General features: G+C 38.3%; 1 protein-coding gene across 1 annotated transcript in view; it reads left to right on the forward strand.

Moving 5' to 3' along the window:
- Window positions 1-24,548, forward strand: part of gcgrb (glucagon receptor b) — a 46,396-nt gene that overhangs the window by 14,885 nt on the left and 6,963 nt on the right. The window contains exons 2-10 of the mRNA XM_072384450.1: window positions 17,434-17,581; window positions 17,768-17,864; window positions 17,972-18,079; window positions 20,005-20,093; window positions 20,410-20,516; window positions 20,867-21,023; window positions 22,019-22,178; window positions 23,766-23,826; window positions 23,986-24,055. Of these exons, the coding sequence (XP_072240551.1) occupies window positions 17,528-17,581; window positions 17,768-17,864; window positions 17,972-18,079; window positions 20,005-20,093; window positions 20,410-20,516; window positions 20,867-21,023; window positions 22,019-22,178; window positions 23,766-23,826; window positions 23,986-24,055 (903 nt within the window). The 5' untranslated portion in view covers window positions 17,434-17,527. The remainder of the gene's footprint in view (window positions 1-17,433; window positions 17,582-17,767; window positions 17,865-17,971; window positions 18,080-20,004; window positions 20,094-20,409; window positions 20,517-20,866; window positions 21,024-22,018; window positions 22,179-23,765; window positions 23,827-23,985; window positions 24,056-24,548) is intronic.

Consider the following 24,548-nt stretch of genomic DNA (forward strand, 5'->3'; position numbering starts at 1 on the left):
CAAGCAGTCAGCTACCCTAATTTTTTGGACACATAATGTAAACTAGACCTGACGAAACAGAGGAACCCCAGATCATAATACTGCCTCCTCAGGCTTTTGCAGTTGTCACTTGGGCATGATGGCCGTAGCACTTTATCCTCTTCATCTCCTGTTGTGGCTATGACCCTGGAACAAGGTAAATCTTGACTAATCAGACCACATGACTTTTACCAGTCCAATCTTTAGTAAATGTGTGCCTTTTTTATCAGCTTCATGGATTAGTAGTTTTCTTAAGCTATACAACTCTTTCAAACCCAGTACTTCAGTTCTCTTCACATTCTGCATGTAGAAATGCTCTTACTTACTAAAGATTGCCATGAGTTCTACAGTTGATTTTCATCTCTTTGCTTTCACTAAACATTTAAGTGATCTCTGATCAGTCATAATTACTTTCAGTGCAGTTTCCTTCCTCAAAATGATTGTTCAACACTATCCTTCCAGGTTTTATTAATTCATTTAACAGTTCTTAACCCAATTTTAGTAGTTTCATTGATCTCCACAGTTGTTTTGTTTGCTTGATGAAGATCAGAAAAACATCTCACGAACAACCGCAGGATTTTTTTAAAGAATGGGAACCTACTCACTGCATCCGGTAGGACTAGATGACTTTCTGGAATTTTCCTGTTGAAGTCAGAGGAATAAGCACTTACATGTTTGATTGGCTATGTTACATGTTGTTGCAGTAAAGGTTGAACCATGCTTAATTCTTTTACTTGATAAGTCTGTATAGCTTTTTCCCTGAGGCCTGTGTCAGCAGCAACATAATCTCAACACAACGACATTGGTTAAATGATGAGCCTGTGCCCAGCTTAATCAGCCACTGTTTTATCTCATGTGGTATCTCTGAAAACAGCCTTAAGGCAGATCTGTGCCGCAGTGTTTTTTTCTGACTGTATTAGATTAGGCAATTATAGTCCTAAATTCATGGAGAGTCTTAGTCAAGACACATGTCAGGCTACACGTCCACAGCTAGTCGCCTTTAATGACGTACTGATGTCATTGTAAAGGAGGTGTCAGGGACAAATGACTGGAAATAAGAAAATAAAAAAATATCATGCTATTCATGACACAAATTACCTTGAAGACTACAAATTTTCAAACTCAGTCTTCCTTTTTGATGTATATCAGCAAGAAAGATGACTCACAAGGTGAAAACAATACCAGCTGTCCTTGCCTCTGGTTAAAATGACATGTTTATTCATCAGATTAATACTTCACAGTCTGGCTTTAAACAATTATCACACCTGTAAGACCTGTGTTTTTATTTACTGTTTTTTCCACAGATGTGATGCTTTGGTTTTGACAAAGTTTGCCAACAGAAAAACATCCAGACAGACATATCAACACCCGCTGAAGCACTCATAAGCACATTTGTGGTAGTTCCTGCCACAGTAGGTGCCCCCAGCATCACATTTGACACAGTGACACAAACATAGACAGACTCATAAGGTGAAAACAATAGCAACCACTTTGTCACAGCTGGGTAGAATGGCATGAGCAGAAGTAGCTGTCTTGTTCTAAGAAAAAGAAGAAGCCTAAAACAGAAAAATGTGAGAAGACTGTTTAGGTTGTCAGTAATTCAGCTAATCTTTTACAGCTATCACACCAGATGTCCCTTTTCAGTCCCTCTTGTGTAACCCAGCATAACTGTGACGTGGAAACAAAGTGCCCTCACAGCCGGAAATTCTATTGTAGGAAAAAAACTTTTATTAATAAAAAGACAATAAGTCGATAGTGTGTTAGTCACACATGCATGTCTGCCGTTGACTTGGAAAAGTGGATCTGACACATAAACACAACCTCTTAGTTTCCTTTTTTTGTTTAAAAAAAATCGCTGGTTTGCTGTCAAACTGGGTAATCATTATTTTTTGTTTCCTTGTGGTGGTCCTTTAGAGAAACTAGTGTCATAAAAACAAGATTTGACATAGTTCATTCTTGTTTCTTCTTTTACAGTTTCATGGTAGGTTACATATAGCTGGGTACTGATGGCTCATAAAACTCCTTTAATCTAGAGAATCATTGGTTTATAACATTGATTGAGGTGTAGAATTTATTTTCAGATGGCCACGAAACAACCCTTTACGTACAAGTTCACAGGCTTTTTATGTGTAAATGTGTTTACAGGGACTGTTGCAAATGGTGACAAGTTAAAGTAAAGCAGAATTAATCATTACTGAAGCTTTTTTTAGGCAAAACAAATGAGAAATGCAGAACTTTACTGTGTATATAAAGTTCCTCCGTTGCAGCAGACTTCCTCATCTCTTCTTTACTCATGTACACATGCCTGTGTGTTCATCTGTGTGTGGCGCAGTCCACACCATCAGTCTGGGCTACCCTCACTTCCATTGTTTAAATTATTATCTTTCCCACTCCTTTTCGTCTCCTTCACACATATCTCCACTTCGGCTCTTGTCTTGATTAAAGAACGTGATCAGTGTTGTTGGTCTGTTTATCAGCGTGAATAATTAAAGACATTACACCTGATGTGGAGCACTGGTGAAGTAAGAACTAGAGCTGTCACTTCTTCCAAAAATCCATTTCAAATAAATTGGAAATAAACACATAATTCTTCCAATGGTGATGAGATCTAATCTGACTGGTAGTCACTGTTTATTAAGCTGTCAGACTTTCCACTCTAGCATTGCATGCGTGTAGTTAACAATCACAAAAATAAATGGATATAAACTACCAGTCAATATTTCAACAATGTCTCCTTAATTTCAAGTTGAAATAGTGTTTTTTCAGATAAAATAGGCTTCTCAAACAGGCATGTTTTATCATCTAACCTAACTCTATCTAAATACTACCATCCATTTGTTCATTTTCTTTACCCACTTTAGGAAGGTTGTCAGGAGTTTGAGCTTATTCAAGCTAACTCTGGGTAAGAAGCAGATTACCTTACATGACACTGTGATTTGATACAGTGTGATTTATTTTGAGGGCTGCATGGTACTGTAGTGGTTAGTGCTGTCACCACACAGCAAGAGTGTTCCAGATTCAACTCCCGGCTGGGGCCTTTCTGTGTGGAGTTTGCATGTTCTTCCCGTGTGTGCGTGGGTTCTCTCCGGGTACTCCGGCTACCTCCCACTGTCCAAAAAAAGCATGCATGTTAGGTTAATTGGTGTCTCTAAAATTGTCCTTAAAAGTGAGTGTGGGCGTTTGTGTGGTTGTTTGTCTTATTTGTCTCTGTGTGGCCCTGTGATGGACTGGCGACCTGTCCAGGGTGTGCCCCACCTCTTGCCCAATGACCGCTGGGATAGGCTCCAGCCCCACCGCGACCCGACCGATGGATTAAGCGGGTATAGAAAATGGATGGATGGATGGATGTCACTCATAAGATTTAAATAATAAACATCTCTGCATAGTTACTATTCATTTGATTATTGTGGCTTTGTACTTGTATGTGTGCAGTTGATAATTCACATGTTATATGCATGGATACGTGTCCATCTACAGTCTATATCTAGAGGGTCTTGCAGGAAATGCTGTGAGTGCATAATTGGGTAACAGTTGTGACCTTGGTCTCTGGGCTTATGCATTATTAATGTTGATTACAAGTAAATCTAGACTATCAAGCTAGACTATCGGTTAGACCAGCTGAGCCTTCTTTTCTTGGCATCATCAAACATTTCACGTAAGCATTCTCTACATGCTGTACATTGGGTAGTCATGCCTGTGTTAGGAAAAATGCTTGTCTGAATTTCTAACTTAGTCATTTGTGTGCAACTTCAGACTGCAGACAGTTCACAAAAAAAGAAAAGTAGAGTTGGCAGCAGTGCAAATGGCACAGATGTTTCTCCTAATTAAGCTCAAAATGAAAATGAAATCACTAACTTTGTGGATTCAGTTCAACGATGAACTTTGACTTTTGGTGTCTGCTAGAATTGTAAGGAAGGGATTCTTTCTATTTAAAAGTGTTTCAGTATTTGTGTGCTGCAGCACATTTGTTGTCTAATGTAATTTATTTTGGTGAAGATGTGTCCTTAGTTAGTTAACGTTGTGTCAGTATGTCAGTTGCAGTGCACCGAGCTCTCAGAACTAAGTGTCTTCTCTTTAACTGGTATCGAAAACTATGATTGACTGTCACCAGTCACTTCTTAAGTTACAATCTAATTAGTTTTCTCTCACTGAAAATTGCTCCAAATTCAATTAAAACAGATCACGTATGTCTCTTCTGAAACATGTACAATAACTTCTCTCTTTCCAACAATGTTTGTATTGCAGATTCATGGAACAGAGTTGAAATAAAGTCTGACCTGTGAGCCTGACAGAAAAGATCAGGGGGATCATACTAGTGAATTATTAAGTCATCACCCTGAATGTAAGTTAATTAGAAATTCAATAGATGCTGAAGGCATGAAATCATCACATTTATTACGCCTTCTACGCCTCATAACATTAGTTATGACTGCATTCTGTGTAGTTGTGCCAACTCAAGGGTCTTTCTAACATTAGCATTATCAGCCATTAAGTTAAAATGTAATAAGAAAAAATGTGGTAATTTATTCAGTTGCGTACCAGCAAGGTACAGCTCAGCTTGATCCTCAGCGGAGCCCTTATCGTTGAGAATAATTGAGAAAACATGTGTTTTTGCAGTCGTTAAATAGAGCAGAGCCAGACCGAGTCATCTGGTTGATGCAGACAATTCTAAGTATCTTTTATCTTCCCAGCAGAATTCCATAAGACCTTAAATGGGTTTAGATTCAGATAAGTTTAGATCATATTGACAGAATTGCAGAATTCTAATTTCCATGAGCCTTTCCTCTATAAACTGCTCAAATCCTGTCATTCAGAAACAGCCTGGGTTTCACAGAAATATGTGAAAAGAACATGACCTCTTTACACAGAGACATGTGGAGGCATGTTTTGAGTTAAAAATGATCTGCTGGTATCTATTAAAGCAACAAGCTTTTCCCGTATTGACTTTAAGATGTTTGGAAATCATGCAGATCTCAAGATTGTGGAGCAGACAAGCCTGTTTATTTGCCAGGATGACAAGTCTCACCCCAGTTGGCGGTGAAGACACCACCAAATTGAGTTTTGTTATCCATTTTCCGGATTACTTTGGATTGAAAGTCATTAAGTTACTCTTGGTGTTTAAAGCCAGAAACAATTTTTCACGTTACTCTAACATGTGCAACTAGCTCCGCTGCCTGTGTAATTGCACCGATACTTGGCTGTGTGCTACAGTTTTTGGCGTAGGATTTCATGGGGGGGGGGTGCAAAACCAGCAAACTCAGAGAACTTAGAGAGAATTTTACAGGTTGGAAACAATTAACGCAGAGACAACAAAGAATGTCACTATTTGGTTGATGTTGGGATCCCTCCAGATAAATTGTTAACTGTGGCATTTTAGTTTTGCAAGAGTCATAAATCAATGATGTTGGGTGTCCAGTCACATTTTCTGCTACCACTCCATTTGTTACCTTCATCTTGTATCTTGTGCATTGCTTGGATTTCTGACAATAATAATAAAAGCTGGATACACAAAATAACCATCCTAAACACATGAAAGTGCTATTTGAAAAGTGTTTCTTTTTTGCCAAAGAGCATGTATGGTACTCTCTTGCAGAAGTGCATACAAGCACCTTTGGCCCATAGAACAGATTTGCGTATTAAAAAGAAAAACAGCATACCATGAACGTGCGCAACAAATCCAGTCAGAAACAAATAGGTCAGATCACAGGGCACGGTGGTATGGAGAGAGAGTTGCAAAACTTCAGTTGAAACTTTATTGTCATGTAGAAATATACAAAATTACTCCTCTGCATTTAACTCTTCCGGATTGGCACCTGTTGAACACACACGTGCACATGCACAGGGTCACACACTCATAGAGACAGATGCAATATTCACTGGAGCAGTGGTTAGCCATTCACAGTGCCTGGGGAGCAGATGTTGGGGGGGTTATGGTGCCTTGCTCAAGGGCACCTCAGCTGTGGCAAGGAGGTGGACTGTCGCCCCACCAGCTGTCAGTTCACCAATCCTTGAGCAGTGAGAGTGGGAATTGAACCTTCAGGCTATTGGACGACCCACTCTTACCACTGAGCCACGGCCACTCTTCAGCTGCTAATGGCGACATTTGTGTGACGCATGCCAAGTGTTATTTATTTATCCATTAACAAATCTTATCAAATAACTGCAAATGAGAGTAATAACAGCTCAAAAGAAACTGCAGAAAAGCCTTCTTGCCTGTTTCTTTGGAGCTGAAAATTCAAATCAACTATATTAAACAAGGAAACTGTTTAGTTCCCACATGTGTTGTCATTCTTGCATACGTACAAGTCTTTTTAGGACACTCATACAAATTAGTGTCTTGAATGTAACAGAAGAGGAGTTTTTAATGTTCTTTCAGCCCCTCTAGCTTCTTCGAAGACAACTCAATAAATCTAATTATCTGTAAATTGGCTTTAAGGGGGAAAGACTACAACCAAACAAACACAGCTGAATTAAGAGCCAGACTCTGCAGGATGCATAACTATGGACATACACACAGTCTCTCTCCTTGTGCCTTACTGTGTCACACAAATGCTCACAGAAAGATTAAGCTTTGTGTCTCTTGGGTACTTTTTCGCTTTAACAGGCTTATCTCATTTTGTTTTTTTTTACTAAAAAAGAAATATATTTCATCTGACAGAAAACAATGGCAACAAGTTTTTTCTCCACTTTACAAATGGCTCACTCCTGAGTTCCTCAGTTATTTAGCGCATCAGAGAAAGATGTTACAATTAATTAATCTCTTTAAAGAATGCAGAAGTAACTGCATCACACACAAAACTATTTCAGGCAAGAGAAAACAGAATTATATGCACTTTTTGTTTCTTTTTAGTTTTGAAGGGAAGCCCAACATTTATAACAGCATGTAATTAGCCCTTATCTTATTTCATTTCACAGGCAGTGATACCATCAATCATTGTGCTGATATTCATTTAAATTTGATTCAGTTCATTTATATTGTTCCAAATTACAACAGGTTCTCTGTTGGGACTTTAAAGAAAAAGTAAACAAGTGTAATACAATTCCAATTAGATACTGTCAAATTCAATTCAATCAATTAGAATCCAGTTCAGTCCAATTTAGTATAATTCGATATTTAGGCTACAGCTGTGAAAAAGTCACAAATGCAGCCACATTTGATTCCATGGAATTACATCCAGTGTTATTGGATGTACATCACAAATCAGATTGTCTCAAATAAAAACTCTTTGTCAGTGTCAGACACAGGGTAAGAAATGAGCGCTCACATTTGATTACATTCAGGATTTTAACATTTAATCTGGTTATGGCTTAAGGTCTGTTCGCATACAAGGCGACAAGAGTAAACAATCAGAAGTGCAAAAAGCAAAGATGGAATGTAAATGTAAAATTCCCTTCAACAATGACAGAACTATGCAGATATATGGAATTATCATGTGAAATGAGAAAACTCATTTGTGAAATAATAATAATAAAAAAGAACAGAAAGTCCTCTGCCTTATTGAGATGGTTGAGCAAGCTTCATTACTTCACAAAGCAGACCACAGACTGTGGATCGTGCACCCAACATTTACATCACCAAATTCCTCGCCTATTGTTATTTTTTCCTACTTGTACGACATAAATGAAAGAGAAATAAAAAGAAAGTTGTTTTTTTTACAGAATTTTATACTGACAAAGACATGGTCTGGACAGCTTCCTTGATTATGTAAAAGGTCCGTTTTTAATGAACTGCTGAATAACACACCCATAAACGGAACAGCTAACATCATATTATCCTGACAATCCCCTGTCCCAGGATCGGTCAAAACAGATTGAAAGATTTAGAGATGATTTAATCAAGCTTCAGAGCTCTCTGAACTTTCCCATTTACATCAGATATGATGAGAAGGTTGACGGTTGTCCAGCGGAGTGAAGTTCAGAGAGGAGGCTGCACGGCAGGACCCCGGGTCTATCAGATTGAATAAGCTCTGAAATATGTTGCTTTTATTTGTTTTGCCAGCGTTAATCTCAGGATGTGTTCCCAAGTTCAACAGCATCAGCTGTTCCAGCAAATCCCAGAAAAGGACATATGCTTTCTTTGAATTGAAAAACAAGTGTGCCACAGGTTCAACACAGCCAGTCTCACTTTGTGTTCGGTGGCTTGACTTGAATTTGAATATTTTCCAACATATACACATTTTCTGATGTGTGTTAAATCTGATATGTAGATCGAATTTGTTCAAATGTCTTTGGGAAAGTTGCTGAATCCCATATTTCCCATCAGTGTTCTCTTCAGTTGTAAGTAGTTTTCACAGAATCATCTGCTGAATGACAATAATGTAATGAAATTCCTAAAAATGTGAGACTATCAGATTTTCAATATTAAATCTGCTCAGAAACAACAGTAGTGGTTACTGAAACAGGGAGGGATGTGAAACCCCAAGGAACATAGCGCAGCTGCTTTTCCACTAACACCGTAGCAATTATGTTTTCTATTTTAGAAAACACTGCTTTTTTTAAGTTTGAGTAATGCATCCGGTTCTCAGTCAATGTAGATAATGACCTTATTTTTTCAAAATTGCTTCCTTATAAAGCCTCAGCTATTTTAGACTGTTGATAGTGTGTTATCTGCCTGTTTATTCTGAGAGGACAGACTCGATGATACTGGCTGCATTTTGTGGCTTGTGACTGATTTGATTGTCAACAGATTTTTTTCAACATTTTCTAAAATGTCATCTTTACACATATTTCAGAGGTCGTAGAGATCACAAAGACAAAACACAACATTACTCATCTGCATGTCAGGCACTCACAAAAAAAAACTTAACATGTGAAATGGATATTTTCCTTACTTCTTATTTGTATCATTTCTTGTCCAGATGCCTATTTATTGTTTCTCTTTTTCGGCCTATTAGTCAGAGAAATAAAATAGTTGTGTGTCTGCCCACCACCCACCATGTTGTCTGTGTTTACATGCATTGCACTCACAGTGGGGGTGCCATGATTGTCTTTATCCACTCTTTGCAAAACACACACATACAGGCGTGTATTTATGCAGGAACATATGCACACTTCAGGCAATTGAGCGGCTACATAGTAAAAGTATCTCCAGAGGTGCAGATTTATTCATATTGCCAATATTTCATACTTTCACCCTTAGGTGCTTGTCTGGTGGTTTCATACTTGCTTTTATATTCCATGTGTGCATCATCAACTACATAATGAGCTTTTAATTTTTTAGTTGATTTGTATTTTTTTGTTCTTTTTGGCTTCTTACTGTGAAGCGTCGTGCTGTGTCATCAGTTTGTGCCCATATTTGTGGCTGTCACACGATTGACAGTGTATGTCGGCCGATGCGTCATCTGCAAATGCATGACAGACAGGTCGAAGGGTTAGTTTGGATATGACACATAGTTACATGCTCCTCACTGACATCAGATTGTGGGAGATAAGGTAGATAATAGCTGCAAAAAAGTCCTTTTGTGCAGCAGTTTGCTGATTTTGTTGTATGAACTGCCATTGCTGGGTGACAGACACATCACAGTCATGCGTTTACTTTGATTAACTAGTAGTGTAAAGGGTAACTAGCATAAATTCTGCAATTACATTTTTCATTGCATTTTGTGAGATTGTTTGTTGTTTTATCAGGTGGGAGCGCAGATCAGATTTTTTTTTAATTCAGACTGGGTGAGACATGTTCCTCAGTGTAAAATTCTAAATCAAACAATGCAAACATGATTGAAGTGCACATTCCAGAGAAATTTTCATAGATTTCAGTTCCACAATGTAGAAATCACAACACCTATTTATACATAGTCGCCCTTATTTTAGGGCACCAGAGAAGATACCCAGCAACTGGTGATGTCTTTCAGTTGCCTCCTTCAAGCAGTCACTGCATGTAAAGGATGCAACAAAGTACATTCCTGCTACAGTAAAGACGCAATATGTAAACATGTGCAAATGTATCAGGCAAATACAAGCAATACTGAAATGCAGCAGGGTCCAGATGAGATTGTAAAGGTTATGTGTGTATACCGTTGCAGGTAGATAAATACAAGCGTTATGATTATATGATAATATTACACTAAGAAAAAACTGTTATAGATACATTATACCTATGTTCACCCTGTTTCAAAGTGTATATACCTACACATAGAAGCCATAGCCATAGATGTCAAAACAGTCTTCATTAAGCTGTTCTGGTGATTTAGGAAACTTACATATGAACTCACATGTGTGTGCTCTTATGCATCAGTGTGTTGACACCGAAATATGTGGTGTTGGGGAGCGATTTGAGGGAGGTTAAAGTAGAATGTATAGAGAGCAGGATATGTGTGGTGCAACTAAAGCAGATTTATGGAGGAGTCCAGAAAGCACGCCTGAGGATTTAGGGTCTAGCTCTGGGCACTCTCCACGGGACACTGAGAATGGTATGTGCTTGGCCAAGCCATCTTTCCATGTGCGTTTCCCCCTCTCTCCATTTCTGTCATTCTCCTTCGTTCACACACAGTTTTTTTACGATCTCATCTGGATGCTGCTGAATTCATCCAAAGCTACCACTGGACACTTGCCTCCTTTTTCTTTGCTGCATCCATTTAATTACATTTCTGACAGAAATATACTCTGAATGTAGTGATCAGCTCAGAGCTGCTCAGACCATCTGCTAGTGCCTCAGTGATACTCAGTTTTTTTTTTTTTCTCAACCCAGATGTTCGCTCACTGGAAGGGAAGATGATTGGAACATAATAGTGGTGGACGCCAAGCTATTTCAACTATTTCAATATGCGAAACCATTGAAGAGGAGAGGTGACTCTGCCCTGTTTTCTGTAAACAGCAAAGACTGGAAGGTCTTTGTCCTCCTAATGGAACAACTCAGAGCAAGATGACCCAAAAAAAGAAAAGATTAAAAAAAAAACAACAACAAAACAGTGCAGTTCACAGAGTTCTTTTGCATGGTGTTAGAATAACCCAATCTAATATTTCTGAATAATAAATAGCTTTAAGCCACATATTTAAAGCACATAGCAGTATGTGTAAACTATGAGGAACTATTTAAATCAGTATCTGTCCAGTCTGAGATGCATAGAAGAGACATTTAAGCATGTCCCTCTCAGACCATGTGTGTGTTTTTCCCACTCCTCTAACTTCCCACATGAGCCAAATCAGACAGGAAACAAGATGGTCAGGATTTCACCCTTGAGGACGCAAAAGGAATAATAACAAGGAAGGACTTCCTGAAAGCTTTGGCTGATGGCACTTCAAATCCACAGTTGATAAGCCGCTGTGCTTATGAGAGGCTGAAGGGTCAGACCATAAAAAAGATGGAGAATTCGTTGATAAATATGATACATATGTTGATTTTTAAGATGGGAGTTGAATTATCATTATCATATGTCAGACAGTCCAATATCATTTAAATGCCAATGTCGAGCATCGGCTTTCTGTACTTCTGCCCGATGACATTTAAATGTTGCCCGAGTTTGATTTTGCTCTCAGGAAAATCATCAGGAGAAGAAGCGCAGAAATGATTTTTTCCAGAGGATTTAATCTGGAACTCTAAACACAAACTGGCTCAGCACATGAGTTCAGCCCAAGTTACCATGGTCCTACCATGGTCTTACCATGGTCTACCATGGAAATAAGATGTAGTTTAAAATCAACCATCATCAAGTAGAAAATGAGCACAAAAAAAGAAAGAAATACAGACAAAAACTGCTGGTGTTTAAGCTCAGATGAGTGTCATTCACTACATAGGAGAAGCTCACCAAAACAGCAACAACATAATTATTGCTCCGCTTATCTCCATTACAGCCACTGCACTCTTGTATATGCCTCCTACATACTCTCCATACTCTGCCTAATTACGTTTTCCTCGTCACATAGGGAAGGCTTATTGATTTAAGCAGCATAATATTGCAAGTGCTCATTGAGGGTAATGCAATTATTCCGCAGCCCTATACCCCACACACAAATGCACTGTGTGACGTTAATGATAATGGGGAGCTGTCTGTTTTCTGATAGTCTTCATTATCTGACATTTTATCAGATGTGGTTAAAAACTTATTTCCGAAGTTTCAGTTGATCTTCTTTCTCTTTGTTTTGTTTTGTTTTCCTAACTTATTGATTGTACACTTTGATGAAAACATGTGAGAGGAGGGAGGCATGGTCTCAGCTCTGACACACTGATACAGATAGAGAAATATGAGAACAAAGGTGCACTTTAAACTCGGGGAGAGAATGAAAAATAGACTGACGCGTCTGAGACGCTGACTGACATTTTTTATGCATATTACAGTTTATTCAAGCAGTGTGATAAAGGGCTGTATTATATAGAAGGAATGACTGGTAGCGTTGGAGAGTGTGAAGCTGCCATAGCTAACTTGCCCAGCAAACAAGGAACGGCTCCCTGATGTTCACATGACATTTAAGACGCCACTATGTCTGCAACTGGCTCTCATGACAACATTTACAGCAGGACATTAGGGAGACTTTTTTGGCATCTGTAGCAAGTTGTTGATTTTTCTTGGTTTGATGTTGTGAATGACAAATAAATTGAACATTCTCTTTTAATCCCCTGAATAACATTTTATTTTTCCCTGCCTGTGCCATTTAGAAACAGCAGCTTGTTAAATGGAAGCTGTTGAATCTAACAGCGGGAGCTGTCAGAGCAGAAACTTTTCATTCATGGACTTCATGCAGAACCTTTCTTGGTTTCATTAGACATGCCTTATGTGTGTGTGTTTTCACATGTACATACATAGAACCACTCACTGTAATAATAGTTTTTCTTCCTACATCTGCTAGCACAAAGATAAAAGGCCCATATGTCTTTGTCTTTTCAAGGCAGATGTATAGCTCAGAGGGCTATGTTTTTTAATGCAGTTCGGGAGTTCTGAACTTGATCCTTGGTTGTGCTGGAATCTCGAGGGTTAGCTTATGGCTACCCTTTATTGTTCCAAATTGAATGTCCCGCAAATAACTTCCCATTAACTAAAAGGGAATCCTACACAATGATGTGTGACGTAAGACCTCTGTTTTCCCTGAAGAGAAAGATAAAAGTGTGTGTGAGACAGAAAGAGTGACAAATGCACCATGCAAATGATTGTTTACAGGTTGTTAAAGCAAAAATCTCATGGGCATTGCGACTGTAAAAGGGACCACAGTTGCACGTACACACAAAGTATGTTCATCTGTCATTTGAACTTAATTTACATCATGTTTTCATATGAATAGCTCATTACTCGGGAATATCCAAAGAAAAACATGTGAATCATCCAGGCTGATTGTGCTCACACAAATCAGTGGTTGTGTAGATATTTTCTCCCTTTTCAACTCTTGCATTGTCTCGCTCCTTAATGACACAGTACTGTATTCATCTTATGATTATTTGACACAAATGCTGAGCCTTTTCCATGGAACTGTGATGTAACAGAGATTAAACTCAGCTATTTAGAAGAAGACTGAGCAGAAGAGTTCACAGCAATGTTTCTCACAGTGAATGCATCAAATAAATAGAATATACTTCACTGTAGAATGGTGTGGGGATATCAGAAGAATACATGAGTTATGTAGATTTTGTGGGTAAATCATCATTTAGACAAGACTTTAAAAAGCACTTAATCTGAAGACACTATTGAAGCATCAGTGTTGGGAAACTGAGGTCTTTGCGTGCACTTTAAAAAAACAACAACTCTACCACAAATCCTTCTGGGAAAACTCTAAAATGCACCGTCATCAAGGTAATCTTGTAGATACCAAAAAAAAAGAAAAAGATGTCTAGCTATGACTGTATATCATACCCACCAACACCAAGAGCTGTTTTCAGGATTTAATTTCTGGTCTTCTGCTTATGATACTGTGATATAAACCAAAATGTGCACAGGCTAAAAGAATGAAATCCTCTTTCCTTAGGATTTTGACATGCGTTTGAATAAGTGTTTGCACATTTGTGTGTGTGTGTGTGTGTGTGTGTGTGTGTATGTAATGAAAAGCCTGCCTATGCGGTCGATAAGGCTATCAGTTTGAGACAGTAATGTACTGTCCTCTGCAGCCATCCTCTGCTCTGTATTCTCTGCCTCTATTACCTCATTGCTCTTCTATCAGGTCTCACTGTTTGCACAATTAAACCCCTGCAAAAGATCCAGAACATGTCTGATGATTGATCAACCTAAAAAAGATATGTGTCACTCCACTACTCTTTAAACTCCACTGGCAACCTGGCTGCTTAACACAAATTCAAGTCATTACTGTTTACCTACAGAGTGACTGTGGGGGTCTGTATCCAGCCATGTAAACTCATAAAGGCTTATGTTCCTTCTCAACCAGCCTGATCCTTTCAGGAATGTCATCAGGTTTTGCATTCCGTCTGTACAAGGCAGTCTCAGTCCAGGCTTTCCTCATTTGTGGTTCCACATTTGTGAAATGAGCTACCAAGTGCTACCAGTTCTGGGGTGTCTCTTTCAATCTCTTGGAGACTATTTTTTAACACCCTAACGCACCTAACTAACACTTACTTTCACTTCTAAACTCATTTTACTTATACTCTGTCATTTAGATAGATTTATATTGATCTATTTAGAGGATGCAGCCTTGTGATGACTCTTTGTCTATTTCCTGCTGCAATAAACCACTTTATGCTCACGGGCTTCTATCATTAACTGTTTTGCTTAATCAGTGCAAGCAAAGAAACATCTGGTCTTTTTTTTTGCCATATAAGCAGACAGCCAATCAAACCAGGATGAGTGTGCCCAGTGTTTCTGATCGGTCATGTTATTTATGTTTTCAGGCCTGTTACAATGACAGAGATTACTCATGAAACATGATGTGACACTGAATATAAGTTGCACCTCGCACTTTTGTGAATACCTCAGTTTGTTTAATTGTTGTGTAAAAGATAAGAGTGAATGAGAGGAAAAGCTCATTTTTGATACACGGTGTGCTTTTAGTTGGAGGTGTATTCACTTATTTTCACTTCAGCAATGAATAAACTCTGTAATTCACCCTGGGTCACCAAAACTGTTACATTTAACTGTATTTCTCTGGAGTAGATGTAGGATAGTTATTTTCCTCACACACCATGGCTTAAAGGATAAGACAAATAATATTTTGGCCATTGTCAAAAAGCAAAACCAACAATAGTTAAGCTTGTGTCTCAAACAGTTTTATTTTTAAGCTTATCTTTGTAAATCTTTCTAAACCCACTAGATCCCACACTGAATTTAGAATTTTAAGATTATGTAACAAATTAATCCAGCAGTGGATTAACACATATCTGTTGCTCTTTTGAGAGTTTCAATCATAATATGAATTGGACTGATGTACACATGAGAGAAAAAACACGATATCTATGCATTATTAGGTAGTCTGAGTTAACAGCTTTTAGAATGATTCGTACTTAGATTCATAGACAGATTATTGATACAAGATAAATTGCTCAGAATATTTTCTTCATAGCAATTTAATCTTTTTGTGTAATCCCTCAGATTTCTGTACCAAATAGCCCCACAGGATCTTATAATGCCTGTCTTCTATCTATGTGGTCAGCTTTGCTGCTCAGTCAATAAGAACTGCATGTGGTCATAAATGGAAAGATTATTACTGTAACACCACAAGATAACAGGTCTGTTGCAAGATTAAAACACAGCAGCACTCTACTGAGGTTCATCTTATATTTCTGCTGGGTGTAGTGATTCAGCACCACGGAAGCAAACCTGAGCAGAAGCACACACACGGCCTGAAGATGCACTGTGTCAGAAGCAAAGGGACTGGAATAGAATGGAATTTGAAACGTTTTAGCCAAAAATGTTTCCATGGTCAAGGTGTTTTTTGCAGAAACGTTTCAGATTTCGTTTTGTTCTCCAACTGCGTGGGTGGAGATGGTCAACTGATGCCACAGGAACCAATCATGAAATACACAGGCGCTAACTGAGAATCTGATATGGTTAAATGTGTAATTCTTACTGTAAAGGCAGAATCAAACAAATACATACTTGTAAATATACTAGAGGGGTGTACTGCATTAGGGTTTAGCGAGGTATGTTGAGCCTCTACTAAGCGTTTTTACCGACATAACCTGATCTGGAGCTGTTTGTGTTGAGTTTCTGATCAAACTGTCCATGAAAAGCACCATTGTTTCTTTGATTCTGCTCCTTTTCATATCCCAGACAACAAAATCAAACTGAAACAGCATCTAACATCATTGTTAGGTAGAACTATTGCATCTATACTGTTTCCTGACATTTGAACCAAATTGAAAGCACTTGATTGACCTTGAATAAAAGTCAGATTGTCAAAAACAGGCAGAAAATCAATCATAGTCTTAAAAGCCAGTCAGTGAATTTAGATGTTGATCAAATGTTGGCATTTTAATCGCCTAATTGAATCATAGTATAAATAAACATTTTCAGCATTTGATAGTTTTTTATTCCTCCCACTTTTCCATTCATAAAACCTGCTCTTCTTATGAATGAAATGTAAGGCTGTCAATGTATTTTGTCCAGAAGTAGTGTTAAATGAGGCATGAAATACCCCTTGTTATGTGCGAGTGCATAAAGCTTGAAGAGGAAATCCTGGTTCACAGAGGAAGATCATAACCACCAGCATTGACCAAGTTCACACGTCATAAGAGCTCATTCAAAGTTCAGTTCATGCAGATTAAAATTGAACACATCCCTTTTCACATTATTTAAAATTCTGAACAAAGATCGCAGTTCGTTCATCTCTCATTTTATTAAAGTTTTTAAAGTTAAATGTTTAGAGTTCTTCTCTATTGTCTTCCTTATATGGTACGTATGTTCTATGGAGTCCTGTGAAGTATTGGAACATGGGCTTCACAGCCATCTTGGCTGAAACATTCATATCTCTGCATTTATTTATTTTCTTACTTGACTTCAAGATACTCAGTAAAACGGTGACAAAAAAAGCTAGTTTTTAGCGCATAGCCATTTGTATTTGACAAATTATCTTAGTGGAATTTTAGGTTTTGTCAAGCCAGTTCACACAAAAAAAGTCTGGCTGTTAGGATTCTAGGTATTTCAACTGGTTGAATGGGTGCCCCATGAAAAGGGGCTGAGGCATGGGCCCTTTGCTGTCTCTCAATCTTTGAAAACCGATGCAGTGTAAGAAGTGGAATAATTTAAGCTTTTATCTCACAAATAAGAGAATAAGAGTTCTTTTGGATCTTTGTTTTTTCAGAAGTTAACATTGTTGTTTCAGAAGTTAACATTGTTGTTGTTAATATGGTTTCCATCTGTAAGCAGTGAAATATTTTGTAAGCAGTGAAATATTTTTTCTGTAAATGATCATTTATTTTCATTGCACTGATTCTCTTACCATCATGTTTCACATAATCTGTTTTTCAGTTCTAGCTCAAACAAACAAGCAACACACACACAGACGCGCACTCACATAACAATCCTCTCCATGTTGCGTGTGTAGGCCACAGGGTGAAACAGGGCTGAGACTGCCTCATGTATTGGGCTTCCACTGTGTTCTGGTCCCCACCGACCCCCATCCTCCCAGCATCAGTGGGATGTCCCAGGTGTGTCTCCTCTTGGCCTTGCTCATGCTCTGCAGCTGCCCAAAGGTACATCACAACTCGCAGCTCACACCTCTTCACACAGACACACAAACATACAGAGAATATAATCTGGTTTTAATCCACTCTGTTTTGAGTGCCACTGTTTGCGACTGAGAGGTCACTGATGGGGAAGTGCTGTTGTGGCTTTGCTGATATTTCACATGAAGATTCTTAAAGTCCTTCCTGCGGCAGGTTTCCTCTGCTAACTCTCTGGAGCTTGTGAAGGAGCAGTGGAGCAGCTACAAGGACCAGTGCCTGGATTACATCAACGCCACGCCCCCTGCCACAGGTGAATCCTTCTCCTCTATGTCTGAATGAGATGCATACAGGTGAATAACATAAACCTGATCTACATGGTCCCAAGCAAACATTTTACACATCTGCTCTCTATTACAGGGTTGGTGTGCAACCGTACATTTGATTTGTATGCCTGCTGGCCTGATGGACTTCCAGGAACCACTGTCAATGTCTCCTGCCCCTGGTTCCTGCCTTGGTACCGCAAAGGTCTGTATGTATGTACAATATATGTGGGGTATGAGTATGTCTGCTTAAGAAGAATGTAAAACGAGAGAATAAGTACAATATTTTGTATTAAGAGGGGATTAGATTACTATATTTTATGTAAGGATTATATACTCAAACACGATGCTTTATATCTTAGTTATTTGCTGTCTAGTCTCACACAGACTTTAGGCCGCTGTCCTACAGGTTTTAGATGTTTCCCTGCATCAACACACCTGATTCAGATCAATGCATCATTAACAGGCTGATGCAGAATTTTACAATCTTTTGAAGAGATCCATTACATCTGAATCAGGTGTGTTGAAGCAGGGAAACATCTAAGACCTGCAGGACAGAGGCCCTTGAGGACCGGATGTGAGTATCCCTGTCTTACACCATGCCCTCAGAGCTCCTGAGCTATACCTCTAGAACATGTGCACACGCAACATTTAGGCCAAATGCAATGATTTGACGGCCTAGCAGCTTCTCCACCTGTTTACTGTCCCTCCTACGTGCACTCTGCCTGTGTTTTAATTGCATGTCACCTAAGTCTACAGATCACTGCAGGACAGAGTCCAAGAGGAGCTAGCAGACAGCACGGTAATGGCAGCAATTTCAACCTCACACATCAGGCACTGCTTCAGGGAGCTACAAAGGGAAGTATTAGCAAAGGCTACAGCTAAAATAATAATTGGGTAAAGAAAGAGGTCAAACCAGAGTCAGAATAGGGATAGCGTTTCCACAATCACTAGAACTACGGGAATCACAGAATCAATACTGCTGCACAAGTAATATTTTGTTTTGTTTTGTGGGAAGTTTGTTGTTTTATATTGTTATACAGCTGTGTAGCAGCTGTGTACCATGGTTTCTGGTGTTAGCTCTTCCAGCTGATTGGGCTGGAGCTTGTGCACATGTTATAGAGGTATAGCTTTAGAGGGAAAAGTTTTTTTGCTGTGTAGTTTCAAAGTCAAGCTTTCACTAGACTTTTCACAAATATAAATGGAAAAAAATACCAGTGACAGAACCAACCACAGGGTGAAACAAGGATGTCCAAAGTAAAAGAAAAGGAGAAGAACGATCTCCTGCAGGAGTGTAACTCATGTAACTCAATGTAACCTCTTATTTCTGCTGAGTGCTTAGTTGTCGCCTGATAAATATCTTTGCATGACCCAAAAGATGATCATGCAAAGAAAAAAAAAGTGAAAAAGAATGTACACATTGTATGTAATTGCGGTTGTAATTGAGTCACCTCTGCTTTCTGCTGTGTGTGACACACAGAAAAACTTTTAGCAGTTCTAACTTCTATAACATACCTATAATCTGACAATTGTAGTTGTATCTTGTTAAAGTGATAAATCAGAGAGATTTCCATCATGACTGTTATAGACACAGAAATGTGATTAACATGTGACACAAATGTGGCTTGTGTCTCCTAGAGCAGTAGTTTTGCATTGTTTAATAAAAAGGTGCAGAATGTTAAAAAAAAAAGATACTACAGCTCTTTCTTTGTTATCATGTTCCAGTTGGTTTGGGAGCTGTAAACAGGTGTGAAGACAACTTGTTTCTCTTATCTCCTGTGGATTAGTAACCTAACAGGAAGTCTCTTCTTGTCCTGTGTTAAAAAAAAACTGATGTTGAGACTTCTGAGTGTTATATGTTTGTGTATCTGACTTTGGGCCAGAATACACATGTTGCATAGCTAACTGCTTTCATACATCTCTTAAAATGTGGAAGCTACAAAGTTTAGTTGAGCTTCTGTTAAAAGTAAGAAGCCACATAATGCCACACAACATTTATTTAATGTACAAAGAGCCTTTTGTTGTTTTTATTATTGTGGGACAGTGTATTTAGCACCATCTGAAGAGTGGGCGGTTCAGCATACATTCCACCTTAATAATCTCACAATGTGCATATCTCTGTGTGAATAGTTCAGCGGGGTCTGGTCTACAGAGTCTGCAATGAAGATGGTAAATGGGGACAAAAGAATACCAGTGAATGTGAGGACGACCCTGGTGAGGTGTGTCTATAAACAGTACAGCATGTTTGTGTATGCCTGTTTGTGGATGGAACTATGTGTGTGGGCCTGCTGGCCTTGTGAATTAAGTCTTGCCATTTTCAAAGCTGCTTACAATGGCAGATGGATAGGCGACACAAGAACTTTAAACTTTGACACAATCAAATATGACGACCTGTGAAACTCTTCCCATCTGTTCAAATACTCTCTTTGGTATTTTTTGCATATTTTGCCCCAAATTTAATCTCAATTGTGTGTTTGTGTGTGTTGAATGCAGTATATGGAAGTAATGGCCTCTGTCTCTTTGTTGGGTTTACAGCAGCAGTATGGCCGTATCCTCAGTCAGTTACGAATCATGTACACAGTGGGCTACTCTCTCTCACTGGGAGCTCTGCTGCTGGCCCTTGGAATTCTCATCAGCTTCAGGTATTACATGCAAGCAATTGAACGAAGGAAGGGATGGAGAAAGAAAGGAGAAATAAGTGAGGATAGATTTAGAAAATAATAAAATGATTAAAAGAGGGAAAGTATGCAGTATGGATGAGTGAACAAATAAATTAATTAATGAAAAAATACAATAAACAAACACATTGAGACAGAAGAATGACAAGAAAGGAGCATGAACGCAAAAAAGGAATAGTAACAGTCCAAAATGAGATGAGAACAAATAGGAAATAAACAGAGAAAGGAGAGACAGAAGTAGAGATTGATCTAACGAGGCTAAATAGTGAAGATATCAATTACAAAAACAAGTCTCACTGACATCTCTGCATTAGGAAGCTGCACTGTATGAGGAACAACATCCACATGAACCTGTTTGCTTCCTTCATCCTGAGAGCTGTGTCCATTCTGGTTAAAGATGCTCTTCTGACCCTCACACTGGACCCGAGGAACAGCAGTGACGCTGGGTCACAAGCCTGGGTCAACGTACCGGTGAGAGCATACGTGTCACATCAAACTCGCTGATTATAAATGTGTTCATGTGCAGCTTGCTTGTAACACAGCAATATACATATGAGGAACCACTGCTAATATTTTTGTTTTACAAAATATTTGCTGCTAAAAGTACAGTGCTGTCAAGTTACTGTTAAAGTATGGAAGCTACAGCAAGATCATGAAAAGCAATGATGAAAGAGCCAAACAGGCTACACAAACTGATCAGGTTTTACCCTACCTTGCATAAAAAGGTTGTCCTGATGACAGTTCAGAAAAAAAAGCATTGTTCTTTTTAAAAAGGTTTGATAGTGTGCAAGAATAAATTCTTCTATGCTTGATTAATTTTATCCTTCTCCTACGCAAATTTAAGAAACAGATGTGCAAAGTATCTCCTGTTTTTAAACAACTCTTTTATTTTCATTAGTAAGTCAGGTCATGTACACTTAACATTACTAACAGTACATTATAATCGTAGATATTGAAAATAAGAGCATATGGATAATACATTATCTTGATTATACCAGATCCAGCACCATATCTTTTACAGCTAACAACCAGAAATTTCCATGTAGGTTTTAAAAATATTCAACCATCTCTCAGGGTTTATAACTTCACAAGCAAAAGATTATGTACTGATTGAGTGAGTCGAGATCAGTCACATCAGTAATAATGAGATTGATATTTGACAAAAATCAATTTATGGAGCCACCAATTCCCCTCCAAGTTTTTTTTATGTCTTTTTCCATCTCAAATCATTGCATTTTTTGTGCATTAATCCATGTTTACCCTAAATAAATTAAGAAATTGAAAATTCACTGGAAATGCAACTAGTGGCTTGGAGATACTGGGATATATTTACAGCACAGCAGTGTTGTAATTTTAGCCTGCATCTGGATCTCATGGGCATTTATGTTTATTGTTCTATGAAAGTAGAGAACACCTTGGCTGATTTTTGTGTCTACTCCACCTGTGTCTTTTGCATTGTGCATCAGGCTGTGACTTGGTGTCGTGGTGCCATGGTGATGATGCAGTACAGTGTAATGGCCAACAACTATTGGCTGCTGGTGGAGGGCATCTACCTACACAGCCTCTTGGTCATCACTGTTTTCCGTGAGAAGAAGTACTTCTACATTTACCTGGCCATCGGCTGGGGTAAGAACCCAAACTGCTATTTCGAGAATGATTTTCACAAATGAACTATGATGGGGTTATTATAGGAACATACAAAGATGTACTTCTGTTGTAGTAATAAATGTATAAACAAACTATCCCCAGAAGCTGTTAATTGTTTCACGCACATACACACAAGTTTCTAGTTAAAACGTTTAAACTTTTTTAAGTACTGGTTAATACATGTCTATTCATCAAACCTACTTATTTAGGACTCCTGAAAAAAACACCATGCGGGCATTAGTGCCCTGATTGAAGATAGTAATATGCTCTGACCTGCTTTCACAGTGAGCCCTGAGCTTACTATAAAATAGTAACTATCTTGGCAATTTATATACCAAGGCCTTGTACTGTAGATGAAGACATGAGTGTGCAGACGCCTTGTAGTTAACAGTGATGTCCAGCCAACTTCATCACACTGTGTCTGTCAGTGGTGAGTGGAGTAACTGTCTGGAGGATGGCTTCAAGAGATTTAGGGAGGCGGCAGAAGCATGATTATATAGGGGAACTCCATAATCCACGGTGGACAGTATAGTGGATTGTATAATGTTTTGTTTCTGTTTTCATTGGAGAAGCAGGCTCTACTGTTGTTGAACCCAGTTTAATTTCTGCTGCCAGTTATGTCAGTTCTGCACAACAGATTAAACAACATGTGAAAACTTTCTCATGTTGCTTTAAGCTAAAATTCACAACAGAAGATATTTATATGGGATGCATGAATTGGTCCTTTTTCAAAACTTGCTCCCTCTGGAGACACAAAAGGCTTAGGATTTCTTCTTTTTTTTTTTTTCTTTTACGATTACTGCACAAGAACTCCCAAAGACTTGAAAACACGCTTTGATGTGTAAAATTTGAATAATTGTCCCTTAAAGAGTGAACACTGTGAGATGTTAGATTCATAACAATAAAAGCACGACAGAAAAAAATGTTTTGCTCAATATGTTCACTTACTGCGACAATTGTGTGATACATCACTCTGAATAAAAAAGAGAAATGAATCCCGCACCTACTATTTTTTTAATTCTTTAAAGTTTGTTTATCCTCAGGACACACTGAAAGATAAATAACTCACAATAGCAGTTTGGCATTTGATGTCTGGATGTCCAAATATCTTTTTCATTATGAAACTAATTCAGACATGATTTTTGAACCTCTTACTCTGCTATTCTGAGATAACAGCTTAATTGCATAATTACCATGACAGTGAGTGGAAAAAACAGCTAATGATTGATACATTATTAAATTAACTGTCCAACTTATGGTAGCGAGTCTTTGTACCGTAGCTTGATGGGACTTATGTTGAAAGAAGAGATCAGGTTCATCTTTATATAAGTGCTGACAAAGACAGATGCCCCCACATTTTCTAATTGAAGGCCTTTTTGGTAAATCAGTGGGAAAGATGAGAGCAGAAATATTTAATTTGAGATTTTAATTGGGCAATGATGATACATTTGTGTTTTATGTTGTTTCAAGTATTGATGTAATGGAATAAGTAATGTGTATCAATATCAGGAGCAAAATATCTACCAGGAGCACGTTGATAATCCATGACCTCTTTGTTATTCTCAGGTGCACCACTGATATTTGTGCTGCCGTGGATCACAGTGAAATATCTGTACGAGAATGAAGAGTAAGTTCACATCGCATGAAAAGACGTTTTAAATGTCGCACTGTCCTTTTTATTTTTGATTTCTCTGAAGGTACTCTTATTGTAGAGAATGAATATATTTAAAGTCTTCTGAAAAATCCCAATAACATGAACGTGTTGCATTTGTGTGTGTTTGTCTAGGTGCTGGGAGAGAAACATCAACATGGGATATTGGTGGATCATTCGTTCTCCTATACTGTTTGCATATCTGGTAAGACTGTATGCGTGTGTCTCTGTCTGTTTCTTATTTTAATCTCCTCTTTCAGTTTACATATGAATAATTAAAAGGAAGTCCAACATTTACAAATGTACTTGCAGAATTTGCTATGAATAGGGATGTGGGTGCCTGAAATGGTTTTAACTATGAGAATTAAAGGTCTTCACAGAACTTCTATTAAATTAAAGGTCTTCACAGCAGGAGCACCATCAATTTCGTGGTACCGCCACAGTGCAATGACGATAAAGGCTATTCTGATTCTGATTCTGAATTAATCCTGAATTCAAATTTAACCTGTTCACAAATTTAAAACAAGGCACAGTCCCAACCCGCACCGAATGCTATTTTCCCGATTTACAAGTCAGAAAGACAAAGCGTTCTCCTGTGTGTTTTTCCATTTCGCATAGGACAGTTTACAATTTCAGGTACACTACGGTTTTAAAAAGTCACAGTTTCAAAACCACGAAAATTTTACTTCATACAAATC

This window comes from Leuresthes tenuis, unplaced genomic scaffold (genome assembly GCF_036924035.1).
Source record: "Leuresthes tenuis unplaced genomic scaffold, fLeuTen1.0.hap1 SCAF_4, whole genome shotgun sequence".
Lineage (NCBI taxonomy): Eukaryota > Metazoa > Chordata > Actinopteri > Atheriniformes > Atherinopsidae > Leuresthes > Leuresthes tenuis.